General features: G+C 42.0%; 1 protein-coding gene across 3 annotated transcripts in view; it reads right to left on the bottom strand.

Annotated features, from left to right (window-relative positions):
* The window catches only part of WDR27 (WD repeat domain 27), a 244,945-nt gene that overhangs the window by 132,932 nt on the left and 97,799 nt on the right, over nt 1-14,214 (bottom strand). For 2 of the 3 annotated variants that reach the window (XM_033234187.1, XM_033234186.1), the window contains exon 24: nt 5,065-5,163. In XM_033234187.1, coding sequence (XP_033090078.1) covers nt 5,065-5,163 — 99 coding nt within the window. Of the gene's footprint in view, nt 1-5,064; nt 5,164-14,214 lie in introns of those variants that run through there. The other variant, XR_004442681.1, reaches the window with a different exon arrangement.

Raw genomic sequence — 14,214 nt, 5'->3', positions numbered from 1 at the left:
CCTAGGTTTTGGATGAATGGCAAGTCTATCTAGATTGGGTTTTTTTTTTTCCAATTTCAAAAAGAACTTTAAAATAAATATTTAAATACAAATGGCAGAAGCAATGTATTTTATCTTATTACAAATATGTGCAGCACTTAACAGATTTCCTACATAGAAGCTCACAGTGGGGCATAAGTGCGTGGGCTTGGAAGCCGTCTGGATGCTGGTGCAAACGCTCAACTGCATATAAACTGATCTGTCTGGATCCCCACACTGTTATCTGAGACACAGCTGCGCTAACATCTGAAACAAAGCTGCCGGCAAGAACTGGATAACATGAGGAAAGACCCTCACACAGCTCCTCGCTCTTGGGGGACACTCAACAGCAGCTTTGGTTATTATTTTACACAGCATCATTTGTTCCCAAGCAACCTTGTAAAATACACAGGACAAATGCTATTAATGACCATTCCGTATCTGAGAGACTCAGGGAGAACAAGACATCAACAGCCTGATAGACACCTGTGTTATGAAGGACTAAGTGTGGGAGCTTCCGTAGATATCATCTTGCTCCAGGTTCCTAATGAAAGGTCTCTCACCAGCACCCTAGGTACGCGGCAGCAGCCAGAGTCTGCCACCTGGCTGAGCTGATTTCCATTAGTTTCTCCTACTGATTGCAAAGACCATCACAGTCTGGGTGTCAGTGGTACCAGACATGCTTCTATGACATTTTTCCACCAGGTAACAAGTCAATAGTGAACTGGCCATTCCCAAAACCTGCTTACTCCTGGTGTCAGATGTCATCATGCAATGACCAGCTTTGCATTTTATCAAGAAAAACGTGCTTAAGTCATAGATGAAAGGTCTGATCATTTGATGAGGCTGTAATGTGGAGGCAGAATAGAGAGCCTTAAACCTGTTTGTCAAAACAGCCCGTTTCAAAGTAGCAGTAATGACTGTGGAGCTAAAAATGTGTTTATCGTAAGATACATGTTTTAAGTTAAATTTATAGAGAGTGAGACAGAACATTACCAAGTACCCATCAGAAATTAGAAATTAGGGGGTCTGAGGCAGGGGTCAGCAGGGCTTGTTTCCAGAGCCTGGGTCATGACCCTTCTGATCAAAACAGGATGTAGCACAGGAACTGGCCCAAACCAGCTAGGGCCAAGATAGTGCTGAAGCCATCTCTGGTTGCTCTCATTACTCATTATGTACTGATTATAATTCATCTGCATAAGACACTCCCACTGGCACCATGACGGTTTACAAATGCGTGGAAACAACCCAGAAGTGACCTTATATGGTTCCGGAACTCCCACCCGTTTTCCAGAAAGCTCATGAATAGCCTGCCCCTTATTTAGCATATAATTAAGAGTGGGTGTAACTATGCTCACCAGCGACCAACGCGTGCTGCTCTGGGCCACTCTGCCTGTGCGGTGGCCCTGCTGGCGTTGCAGCTACCATTTTGCTGCACACTTTGCTCTGTCACCACCACCTCACCCTCGAATTCTTTCCTGAGCAAAGCCAAGAACCCTGCTGGGCTAAGCCCCAGTTTGGGAATTTCCTGCATCAGGTCTGGATCTAGCCTGTAAAATTCTGACCAGCTGATCATAGTTACTACAGAAAGTAGGCCAGGCGCGGTGGCTCACGCCTATAATCCCAGCATTTTGGGAGGCCGAGGAGGGCGGATCACGAGGTCAGGAGATGGAGACCATCCTGGCTAACACAGTCAAACCCCGTCTCTACTAAAAATACAAAAAATTAGCCGGGCGCGGTGGCAGGCCCCTGTAGTCCCAGCTACTCGGGAGGCTGAGGCATGAGAATGGCATGAACCCGGGAGGCAGAGCTTGCAGTAAGCCGAGACTGCGCCACTGCACTCCAGTCTGGGCGACAGAGCGAGACTCCGTCTCACAAAAAAAAAAAGAAAAAAAAGAAAGTAGCAATCCCCCAAGTGTGAGCTGTGCTGTCACCAATTTCACTCCCCAGTTTTCACAGCTCCAGCATTCTCTCATTACCAGATCCAACTGTTAGACAGGGGAAATGCTGTTGGTGTTTGTGGCACAGACTTCCAGTATTTGACCACACTTGTTCCCATGTTTTCCTTGTGTGTATGTTTTTATATCATAAACAAAATAAACCATGCTTAGGAGAGTCCTATCAATCTTTCCTTCAAAACAGCAGTGCCCTCATATACTGCTAAATGGAATCGCGTATTAAATAAATACGACCTCCAACTTTACCTGTGCTTCACACAAGAACTTCATTTGCCAGCTGATGGTATTCAATTTAAAGTGAAGCTCTCCTTTCTTATTAAATTATGCAGGATAGGCTTCAAAGGTTGCTGTCTTACTGAGACTTGGATTTTTCTTGCATACACGCTCTTTGGATTGTTGGGAGCCTCTGGTTAACTTTCAGAGTTCTAAGAAAGCTGGTTTTGACAATTTCTGTGACTGTTTTCATTGCCTTTGTGAAGGAGAAGATTTTTGATGTCCTGTTCCACCATCCCTAGTGCTTCTTTATCATGTTTACTTCTAACAAAAACTTTTCCTGCCTGTTGTTATTTTCAAATCTTAATTTTACTTAATTTTATGTGGTTAACTGTCTATTCAATAATTACCAATATTGTCCAATCCTGAGAAAACATATTTTAAAAGTTACTGTAGTCATGATAAGTAATTATTGTAATACAACGTATAAAAATAAAAACGACTTCCAGTTGTTTGATTTACAGTGTGGGAAACAGAGGAACGGTAGTGAGGTGACATATGTGGAAGAAAGTGGACTAATATCAGTAAAGAAAGGAAATTTTTAAAAATAAGGAACCAACAACATGTTGTAATGTATACAACAACATGTATACATTATACTTACTCATGTAAGTATATGAGTAAGTATAATGAACTTAGTGAATTATATATTATATATTATAATTCAGTATATGATAATCATTACACTTAATGAATCAGTATGATGTATACATATGCATAGCTGGCTTCTTGTGCCTGTTCTTTAGTGGCCCTTCATCACGAAGGTTCATGACAACTACCACTTGTTGCTTTTTCCTCTTTATTTTTTATAACTATATTTACACCATATTTGTTTCTTTTTTTTTTGCTTTTGAGACAGAGTCTTGCTCTGTTGCCCAGGCTGGAGTGCAGTGGCACGATCTCGGCTCACTGCAAGCTCCACCTCCCGGGTTCACGCCATTCTCCTGCCTCAACCTCCCGAGTAGCTGGGACTACAGGCGCCCGCCACCTCGGTCGGCTAAGATTTTCTATTTTTTAGTAGAGACGGGGTTCCACCGTGTTAGCCAGGATGGTCTCGATCTCCTGACCTCGTGATCCGCCCGCCTCGGCCTCCCAAAGTGCTGGGATTACAGGCGTGAGCCACCGCGCCCCGCCCCTATTTGTTTCTTTAATTCATTAATCTCAAGGGCAATAGAGACCTACCCAACCTTTTTCTCACTGAAAATGTTCAACTATTCAAAAAAATTCAGTCAGGCTGAAAGACATTTTGATGCCAAATACTCAAGTGTCAAGACAGCTAACATCTGACTCCCCCATAAATCACTCCCCCTCTCCCCGCTGCCACCCTGCTGGGTCTAGCTTTGGCACTTTTCATCTTTCTTTCTTTCCTGACCACCCCTCCATCTCGCTGCCCAAATGCCGTTCAAAGGATTATGAAAGAACACAACAACTCAAAACAATATGATTTAAAAGTGCAGAATAGGAGATGGCACCAATATTATCAAGAAACGCAGGTCCTTTACAGTGCGCATGGCACAGTCTCATCATGGGAAGAATGACGCATCATGAAGATGTACGGCTCAGTATGGTTTGTAATAGGGAAGGAAGGCATAAATTCAAATTTCCATCTGGAGCAGACTGAAAAGAAAAATCAGGGCCAAGGATGGAATTCAGCGGTGATGCTGATGGAAGCTCTGGTCCATGACAGCACAAGATGCACTTACTCATTTTCAATATTCACTATGATTCAATATACAGCAGCAGTCGCACGAGTGCCAGGCACAGCAACCTGCCCTGAACTACAGCGATATGTTGTTTAGTGGAGAAGAGCAGGGTCACAAGACACGTGTGGAGTGCCGTTCCGCCTGATCACACGCGCTAGGCCAGAGCACAGTCACACAATGACGCTGTTCTCTGAATCAAAGCCTCAATCTTAAAGAGACAAAATGAAATTATTCCCAAACACTGGAGTTTAATACCTGATATTTATTTTATTTTATTTTATTTTTTTGAGACAGAGTCTCATTTTGTTGCCCAGGCTGGAGTGCAGTGGCATGATCTCGACTCACTGCAACCTCCGCCTCCCGGGTTCAAGCGATTCTCCTACCTCAGCCTCCTGAATAGCTGGGGTTATAGGTACCCACCACCATGGCCGGCTCATTTTTGTATTTTTTAGTAGAGACGGGGTTTTGCCATGTTGGCCAGGCTGGTCTTGAACTCCTGACCTCAGGTGATCCACCCGCCTTGGCCTCCTAAAGTGCTGGGATTACAGTTGTGAGCCACTGCGCCTGGCCAATACCTAATATTTTTAATCCTTTGCAAAAAATCTCCCTCTACATTTTAATAGAAGACCATTCATTTTTATATACAATTGATTTGCAATGGTTATTTTCATATTTTCTTCTAATTAAAAAAGTTTCTGGAAATGCTGTGGACTTTTTTCCATAAGAATTTTCAAAATCCTGTTCTTTACTTGCTCTGCTGCTTGCTTTCTGGCTGGCACTGGTGTTCATGTTAGTGCCCCATGTAACCGTATTTGTCCACGGGTCTTCCCATACATTCCCGTTTCATTCAATTAAACATGCACGAGTGCTGAGTGGCAAACACCTTCATTATAAAAGAAACTTTTCCAGATGCATTTTCCCACAATAAAGGTTTATTTCTCTCTCTCTCTCCAATAAAAGTGTATTTCCTAAGTTCTCCCTGTACTCAGTGAACACTGGCATGTAACCTTAAATATTTTAAGATTTCACCAAAATAAAGTCATAAAGATACAAAAAAATAACGTAAGACCTGTATGCAGCAGAGGTGCCCCACCCACTCAGCAAGACTGTACCTGGGGCGTGGATGGGTTGAAGGCCACTCCAGTGACGGTGTCTGTGTGCCCAGCCAGCCGGTGAGAAAACGTGCTCGAGCCCATTTCATACACGTAAGCCTACAAGACAAGATGAGCAGGTGTGCCATGTTAACTCAGAGTGAGGAATCAGCTGTATGCTATGCAGGGCACAGGGACTGTCTATAGATTAGTGCAGTTGATCAAATACAACAGCAACAACCGAGATGCCTGACAAAACATCATCCAAGCTGGGAACTAACTGTATAAAACAGGCATCTTTTCCCCTTCTCTCTTGTAGATTGTTTACATCTTACTGAACTTATGTCATACCTTCTATTTACTATCAAAAGCCTCCATAGTACCCTGTGAACAGTTTTAAATATATGCTCATGTTTGATGACTAATTTTAAGGAAGGAGTATAGATTCTGTAATGCAACCTTACCTGGAAGTTCCAAACTGAACGAAAAAAAAAAAATGCTCTATTGTATCCTCCCCCATAAACCTGAAATAGGTGCATATGCTATACTGTGTTTCCTACTCATCAGCTTAGAATTTGAGCAATTCAAATAGTTAGATTTTTTATAGCTGTTGATAAATAAGTTCCTCTCCAACTGTGTGTGACACAATTCTGGATATATGTATCCAGAACTGCCATCAATAGTTTATTTTAGAGACAAAATCTGTTATCAGATACCATTCTGATGGAATTGAGAGATGAGATAATCATTAAGTAACAAAGCGTATCAACAAATATTTTCTGAAAAACAGCAACGTCACATTGCAGCAGCAGGTGTCAACGGTGATTCCTTTTCCCGCAAAACCCTACTGTTTTTTAAAAAATTAAGCGTATTGTGTATATTTGAAGTTCGCAACATGACTTTATGGGATCCCTACCTACAGATAGGAAGATAATAGTACTGGTAACTGTAGAGAGGCGGACTCTCGTATCTATCATCTCGCATCACTACTTGTATTTGTAACAAGAACAGCTAAAATCTATGTAGCTCAGGAAAACCCCTAACACTCCGTGGTTTTATTAACTCGAGCACTCATGTTGCACATTACATACCTGCACTTCTTCATCGTAGCAGCTGCTGTTTCGTATCCTTTGACCCACATCTCCCCATTTCCTCCCCGTCCCCACCTATGTCTACCCTGTCAGCCACACTTCCATCATCTCTCTTGGTGTCTCTGAGCTCTTGTTAAGATATGGATTTCACACAGAAGTAAGATCCTGCACTCTTTTTCTTTTTGTGTCTGGTTTATTTCACTTAGCATAATGTCCTCCATGTCCATCCACACTGTGGCAAATGGCAGGCTATACCATTGTGTGTACGTGTGTACAGACATATGCACACACTCCTATATCTTTTTTTAAATTAATTTGTGTTCATTGATGAGCTTTCAGGTTGTTTCTATAGCTTGGCTGTTGTGACTAATGCTCAGTGAACATGGGAGGGCAGATGACTTTCCATGGTGCTGTGCCTCTCCTTTGAGCATACACTGGAAGGAGGACGGCTGGGTCATACTGTAGTTCTATAGTCACCGTTTCTATACTGTTTTCCAGATGGCTGCACCAACCTACATTCCCACCAAGAGTGCGCAGGGTTCCCTTTTTCCACACCCTCACCAACATTTGCTATCTCTTGTCTTTTTGATAATAGCCATCCTTACAGGTATGAGGTGCTAGCTCAGTGGTTTTAATTTGCATTTCTCTTATGATTAGCAATGTGGAGCACCTTTTCATATAGATTTTTGGCCATTTTTATGTTGTCTTTGGAGAAATGTCTATCCAGGTCCTTTACTCATTTTTCAATCAGGTCATTTGTTTTTCTGCTATTGAGTTGCAAGAGTTCTTTATAAATTTTGGATATTAAACCCTTATCAGACATGTGGTTTGCAAATAATGTTTCCCAGTCCATAGGTTGCTTTTTCATTTAAGAAAAATAAAGTTGGAGGCATCACACTTGATTTAAGATTATATTACAAAGCTACAGTAACTAAAACAATGTGGTACTGCCAGAAAAACAAAAACACAGACCAATTAGAGTATAGAGCTCAGAAATAAATCTAAATGTATATGGACAACTAATTTTCAATAAGGCCATCAAGAGGACACAATGAGGAAAGGATAATCTCTTTAATAAATGTTAACCTCTTTAATAAATGGTGTTAGTAAAACTGGATTTCTGCACACAAAAGAATGAAATTGGACCTTTATTTTACCATACACAAAAATCAACTCAAAATGGATAAAAGACCTAAAACCATGAAACTCCTAGAAGAGAACATAGTGGAAAAGCACCTCAATATTGACCTTGGCAATAATATTTTGAACATCAGAACAAAAGCTCAGGCTACAAAACAAAATAAATAAATGGGACTGCATCAAACTAAAGAGCTTCTGCTCAGCAAATGAAATAATCACCAAAAAAGAACTATTTTAATGTAAGAATGAGTCCTTCAGATTTAGGCCTTCCCAATGATTCTGTCAATGACTAAGCAGGTTTTGAAGTAAAGTCTACAAATAAATGTCTGATATACAGTTGACCTTTGAGCAATGTGGTGGCTAGGGGTGCTGGCCCTCCACACAGTCAAAAATCCACACGAAGCTTTTGACTCTCCAAAAGCTTTACTGATAACCTACTGTTGACCAGAAGTCTTACCAATAACATAAACAATCAATTACCATATATTTTATATGCTATGCGTATTAATACTTTATTCTTACAATACAGTAAGCTAAAGAAAAAATGATATTTAAAAAATTATAAGGAAGAGAAAATATACTCATTATTCACTGAGTGGCATCATAGAGGTCTTCATCCTCATTGTCTTCATGTTGAGTGGGAAGGAGGAGTAGCAGGGGTTGGTTTTGCTGTCTCAGCGGTGGCCGAGGCAGAAGAGGTGGAGGAGGTGGAAGGGGAGGCAGCAGAGGCAGGCTCACTTGGTGTAACTTTAGAGAAATATGTCGTAATTTCTGCCTGACATTTTTGCTTTCTCACATTTTCTATATGGTACCAATCCTCCTACCATTTGCTTTCATTTCACTGCCTGTATCATAGAAGGATCCATGTCGTGAAAGACATCAAAAAGCATTGAGTCATCAGAACCCTTCTTCCAGATTATGTCTAATATCAATTTGTTTCTTGGCACTGCTTCTTCCATGTCTTCTTACTCATTGTCCAGCATTGGTTTGAAGCACTCATCTCCATCAAGTGGTCTTCTCTTAATTCCTCTGGTGTGGTGTCTGTTAGCTCTTGAATTTCTCCAAGATCCATAGCTTGAAACCTTTTTTGCCATATCCACGATCTCTTTCATGATTTCCTTGATTGGCCCTGTCATAAATCCTGTGAGGTCATGCACAACTCTGGACAGTTCTCTCCAGTGGGAATTGTTTCAGGGTTGATGGCCTGCATGGCTTTTCCTATAACAGTAATGGCCTCTTCAATGGTGTAATCTTTCCAGGTTTTCATGATGTTCTCTCCATCAGAGTTCTCTTCCACAGCATTGACAATGCTTTCCATAGGGTTCCATTTGTAATGACCCTCTGATCTGGAGTCTGGATTAGAGAAGTTGTTTGGGGGCAGGACCACTTTGATGCCTTTGGTGTTAAACTCATTGGGTTCTGGGTGGCCAGGGGCATTGTCCAATATCAAAAGAACTTTAAAAGGCAGTCGTGGCCAAGCGCGGTGGCTCATGCCTGCAATCCCAGCACTTTGGGAGACCAAGGTGGGCAGATCATGAGGTCAGGAGATTGAGGCCATCCTTGCCAACATGGTGAAACCCCATCTCTGCTAAAAATACAAAAGTCAGCTGGGCGTGGTGGCACATGCCTATAATCACAGTTACTAGGGAGGCTGAGGCAGGAGAACTGCTTGAACCCAGGAGGCAGTGGTTGCAGTGAGCCAAGACTGCACCACTGCACTCCAGCCTGGCAACACAGCTAGACTCTGTCTCAGGAAAAAAAAAAAAAAAAGGCAGTCGCTTCCTGACTTCAGGGACAAAGTAACAATGGAACCAATAATGCAGGAAAAGGTTCTCACTGTCCTGCTTTCTTGGTGAACAATGAAAAGATTGGCAGGTGGTGTTTTTTTCCCTTCAAGGCTCAGTTTTATGGATAAGGGCAGTCCCGATCACAAGCTCAGCTGCATTTGCACAAACCAGTAGAGTTGACCTATCCCTTCCTGCCTTAAGTCTGGTGTTCCTTCTCTTCCTTACCAATAAATGTCTTTTGTAGCATGTTTTTCCCTAAGAATAGGGCACTTATGTCTGCACTAAAAACCTGTTCAGGCAGATATCCTTTCTCCTCAAGGATTTTCTTTTCTTTTTTTTTTTTTTTTAAGATGGCGTCTTGCTCTGTTGCCCAGGCTGGAGTGCAGTGGCACAATCTCAGCTCACTACAACCTCCACCTCCTGTGCTCAAGTGATTCTCCCGCCTCAGTCTCTCAAGTAGTTGGGATTACAGGTGCCAGCACCACACCCGGCTAATTTTTGTATTTTTAGTAGAGACAGGGTTTCACCATCTTAGCCAGGCTGGTCTTGAACTCCTGACCTCAGGTGATCCTCCCACCTTGGCCTCCCAAAGTGCTGGGATTACAGGTGTGAGCCATTGTGCCCGGCCCTCAATGATTTCCTTAATGGCATCTGGGAACTCAGCTGCTGCCTCTTGGTCAGAAGCTGCTTCTCCTGTTATCTTGAACTCTTTTTTTTTGAGACAGAGTTTTGCTCTTGTCCAGGCTGGAGTGCGATGGCGCAATCTTGGCTCACCGCAACCTCCACTTCCCAGGTTCAAGTGATTCTCCTGCCTCAGTCTTCCCAAGTAGCTGGGATTAGAGGCATGCACCACCAAATGCGGCTAATTTTGTATTTTTAGTAGAGATGGGGTTTCTCCATGTGGGTCAGGCTGGTCTCAAACTCCCAACCTCAGGTGATCCGCCCACCTCAGCTTCCCAAAGTACTGCGATTACAGGCGTGAGCCACCATGCCCGGCCCTATCTTGAACTTTTTAAGCCAAACCTCTTTCTAAAATTATCAAGTCATCCTTCACCTCCCCTTTGCTTTTTCAGATAATGACTTCACTTTTTCTTGAATCATATTAGAGTCTATAGGTATGGCTTTCTCATAGCAATCCTGCGCCCACAGAAAAGCTGCATTTGCAATATGAAATATAAAAGGATTTAACAAAACGTGCAAGGTTTTCATGCCTGCTGGCACAGCTGCAGCCATGTCTCCACGAGTTTCCTTTTCTTTTTTTATATTATTTCTTATACTGGATTCATTTATCTTGAAATGGCAGCCGCCTGCCAGTCTACGTACATACCAAGCAATTCAGCTTTTTCTGTAAAGTTGTGGCTTTCCCTGCTTCTTGGGAGAAGGTTCAGCATCTCTAGGGGCACTTCCTATGGGCCCCATGGTGTAATTCAAGGTTTATGGTATTGCATTAAACACAATGAAAAATACAGAAGAGCCGTAAGAGACCACCTTTCACTGCAACACACAATTTACTGGAGAGACAAACAGATCACACAGAGGCGATGAGCATCACACAGAGTTTTAAGGGATACTTGTAACTCCTGAGCTCACCGCAGCAGCAACAGCAAGGCGATGAAATGAGGACAGTAGTGCTGGATGGACGACAGTCGAGTTTATGAAGTGATGATTTCATACTGCATTTCTGCACTTGTTTATATTTCTCTTGACTGAGAATGTGCATACATTCTAATAAATTGGAACTTTTTAAAAAGATGTAAATCTTATGATAGTCAAGGATAAAACAGACTAATAGCTACATACATTTTATGCATTCATGACATATCTTTTAAATTTTTTTAGACTTTTAGGCTATGTGGTTCATCTATGAGTTTTTTCAAAGTGTTGAAAATCTCCAAAAATGTTAATATATTTGTTGAAAAAAAAAATCATGTATAAGTGGACCCATGCATTTCAAATCCATGTTGTTCAAGAGTCAGCTGAATTTTGAAGGAAAGTGGAGAAATAAAATGTCTATGCTTTATTTTCTTCTGCCACAAGCACATCTTTATTTGAAAAGTATTCCTGTGCAGTTGCTGCTGTAAGGGGTTGCATGGGGCCTGGGAATGCACACTCCTAACACGTTCCCAGGTCAGGCTGATGCTGCGGGTCCAGGGTACCCCACTTTGGGAACCACTGGGTGAGGTGGTAACATTTACACAGTGTGTCACTATTTACAAAACACAACTGTTACATAAACCATTTACAAAAATGGACCAAGGTGCATCCCTATTTTATCACAATCTCCATTTTTTATGGAAGAAACCATGACAGGTAGAGAGCACTTTACCAGGACAGCCGCGGAGCCTCAGTGCTGAGATTCCAAGCTGATTTTTCTAAGCTTTTGCTGTTTATTTCACTGGGCTGCCAAAGACAACTCCCATTCACACACGGCTCAGGGCATCCTCAAATTCCCTCTAATCTCACAGGTGCTTCCAAAACCATCTTTGCTTATTTTGCTATTTTTAATTCAGGACTGATTTAATATCAAAGAGTTTCCGAATTTCTTCAGAACTCCTGTCTGCTGTTTAGATTAAACAAATAAGGGAAATTATAATGACTGAATCTCTTTTCCATCCATTATTTCCAATGATAAAATACAGAGGTTAACAGCAGCAAGTACTTACTGGACACTGACTTTTTGTCAGGCACTCTGATAAGAATTTTATATAAATTTTCTTGTGTAACCCTCTCGGCAGCACTATGAAGAAAACACTTTTATTGTCCCAGTTCCATATACAAGGAAGCCAGGCTGAGGGCAGGCAGCCTTCCAAGGCCACTCACCTCTTGAAAAGCGCTTCCTGAGATCAGCTGGCTTCCATTTGCATGAAACCTCAAAACACACATAGGATGACATAATGTAGTGGCAAGAGGCGAGGTAAAACTTATCAAGGAAAGGTCTTTTGTTTCCTCAGTGAGAATGGAATTAAATGAAACATCTTTTGGTCCAGGGAATCTTGGGGTACATGAATTTTCTGATCATGACAACTTTACATGTGACACAGCAACTGGAAGCCCAAATATCAGAAATATTTTAGTAGATACACAGGTTTCTTATGCTGTGATCCTACACAGTGTCAAAAAATACAGAAGGACAATAAGCCATAGAGTGATGGTAATGAACAGCTCTGCAAATGATTCAATGTAACCACAATCCATGTGTGAAAGAAACATTTTAATTAGAGGTACTCACTGGAGTCATGAAGCACTTCAGCTACCACAGAGAAACCAGCTGAGGCTAAGACATATTCAGAAAACAAACAGAGCTGGAAATAAAACCTGTGTAGGTAGATCTCATGCCAGAACCAAATCAAGAAGTCCTGAGAGAAGGAGCAAGAAAAAAGGAAGCAATATTTTTCAGGCAAAAGATGAGGATGTGGCATAAATCTGTGGGTGCTGGAAAAATGCTTGACTGCTCAAAAATGTTTTTACAAAAATTGGTAAGGGACTGAATGTACTACTGAAGAAGCGAAGTGTTTTGGAAGCAGGACTACACCGATTCATTACAACTGTTTTGCAATTCTGCTGAGCCACGTCTGCGAGGATGAAGTTTCTTTCATTTTTCCTTTCACAGAGTTCCTAACATGTGACCTTCGTTTCCCTTTACCCAAATTAACCCCACAGAAGAAAGGGGATGAAGAATTACAAACAGAAGTGAGTTCTGCACTCCTGAAACTTGACAATGGTAGCGACATTTTCCACAGGGGAATCAACTGTCTTATTATGCTCACTTATTTTGCTTTTGAAAATAATTCCAGAAATGACATTTTCCAAGTATTCTGAACATTTCTTCAGATACTGAATTTTTAGTTTACAAAAAAGTAAACTATTCTCAGAAGACCGAAAACAGTCCAGATTTAAAACAAAGTCACACCAAGACAGAAGCCTTGCCTCCTTACAGCAAGAAGCAAAGGCTCTGTTGGAGAATTCCTGATGGTGGCATGCAGGGCCACCTGGCCGCCCGCCACACAAGCCATGGGAGGCGAATGGCACCATCTCATCAGGCTGCAAGGCTGACGCACAATCTCCAACTCTTGTCAACCTCCATCAAGGTCTGGCAAAATAAATATGGCACACACAGTAATAAACCCCACCCTTTTCTCTGGCACATCATCTTCCAAAGACATAGCAGAACAGGGCATGGGTGTGATACTGCCCACTGGTCTAACCAGTGGACACTGGTAAATACCTAAGGCAGTAGTAACTTTTTAAGGCCTTGGGATAATATGTGATTCCATGTCCACGCTCCATTTTCCTTATCCACTCCTCTGTGACGGACATTTAGGGCGCCTCCACACTGTGGATATCGTGAAGAGTGCTGCCACGGCTATGGAAGCACAGGTATCCCTTTCATAAACTGATTGCAATTCTTTTGGACAAATACCTGAGACTGCTGGATCACGTGGTTTCTACTTTTCGCTTTTTGAGGGAACAACACACATTTTCCGCCGTGGCTGCCTCATTTTGCATTCCCACCGGCCGTGCAGGAGCTCCCCTCTCTCCACATCCTCATCATCACTTGTCTTTCTGATATTCTAACAGGTGTGAGGTGGTATCTCATGATGGTTTTGACTTGCGTTTCCCTGATGATTGGTGAGGTGAGCCCTTTTTTCCTGTACGCATTGACCATCTGTATGTGTTCTTAAGCGAAATGTTCAAAGCTTCCTTTGGGCCATGATCTTCATCTGATAATTTCACCTACTGATGACATTTGCCTCAGTCAATTACTGCATCTGAGATTGAAGAGGGTGATTTTCTAATCCTGCCATTGATCCATTCCACTTGTCTGCAATCCACTAAGAAATAACTTTCCTTTACCAAGTAGGGTATTTGGTTTACTTAAAATACAGTCCGAACAGGAAAGGCAGACAAATGTTTACTTTCCTTTATAAGGCACACTTCTGAGTAAGGGACAGGTGCCCTAGTTACTTCCAAATGGGGACCAATGACATTTTGTTTTATGTTTTTGTTTTTAGCTATAGCTTTTTGGGGGAGTATTATCAAACATGATAAGGGTTTAGATATACAATGTTTGAAGTCAATCGCAGTCATTACTCTTTGGATGCTCAGCTAGCCCTCCGTTGGCCAACAGAATACGGCACTGGTGTGGTGCTGCC

Source organism: Trachypithecus francoisi, unplaced genomic scaffold (genome assembly GCF_009764315.1).
Source record: "Trachypithecus francoisi isolate TF-2019V2 unplaced genomic scaffold, Tfra_2.0 Lachesis_group15, whole genome shotgun sequence".
In the NCBI taxonomy this organism is placed as follows: domain Eukaryota; kingdom Metazoa; phylum Chordata; class Mammalia; order Primates; family Cercopithecidae; genus Trachypithecus; species Trachypithecus francoisi.
This window is presented reverse-complemented; position numbering and strand designations above follow the sequence as displayed.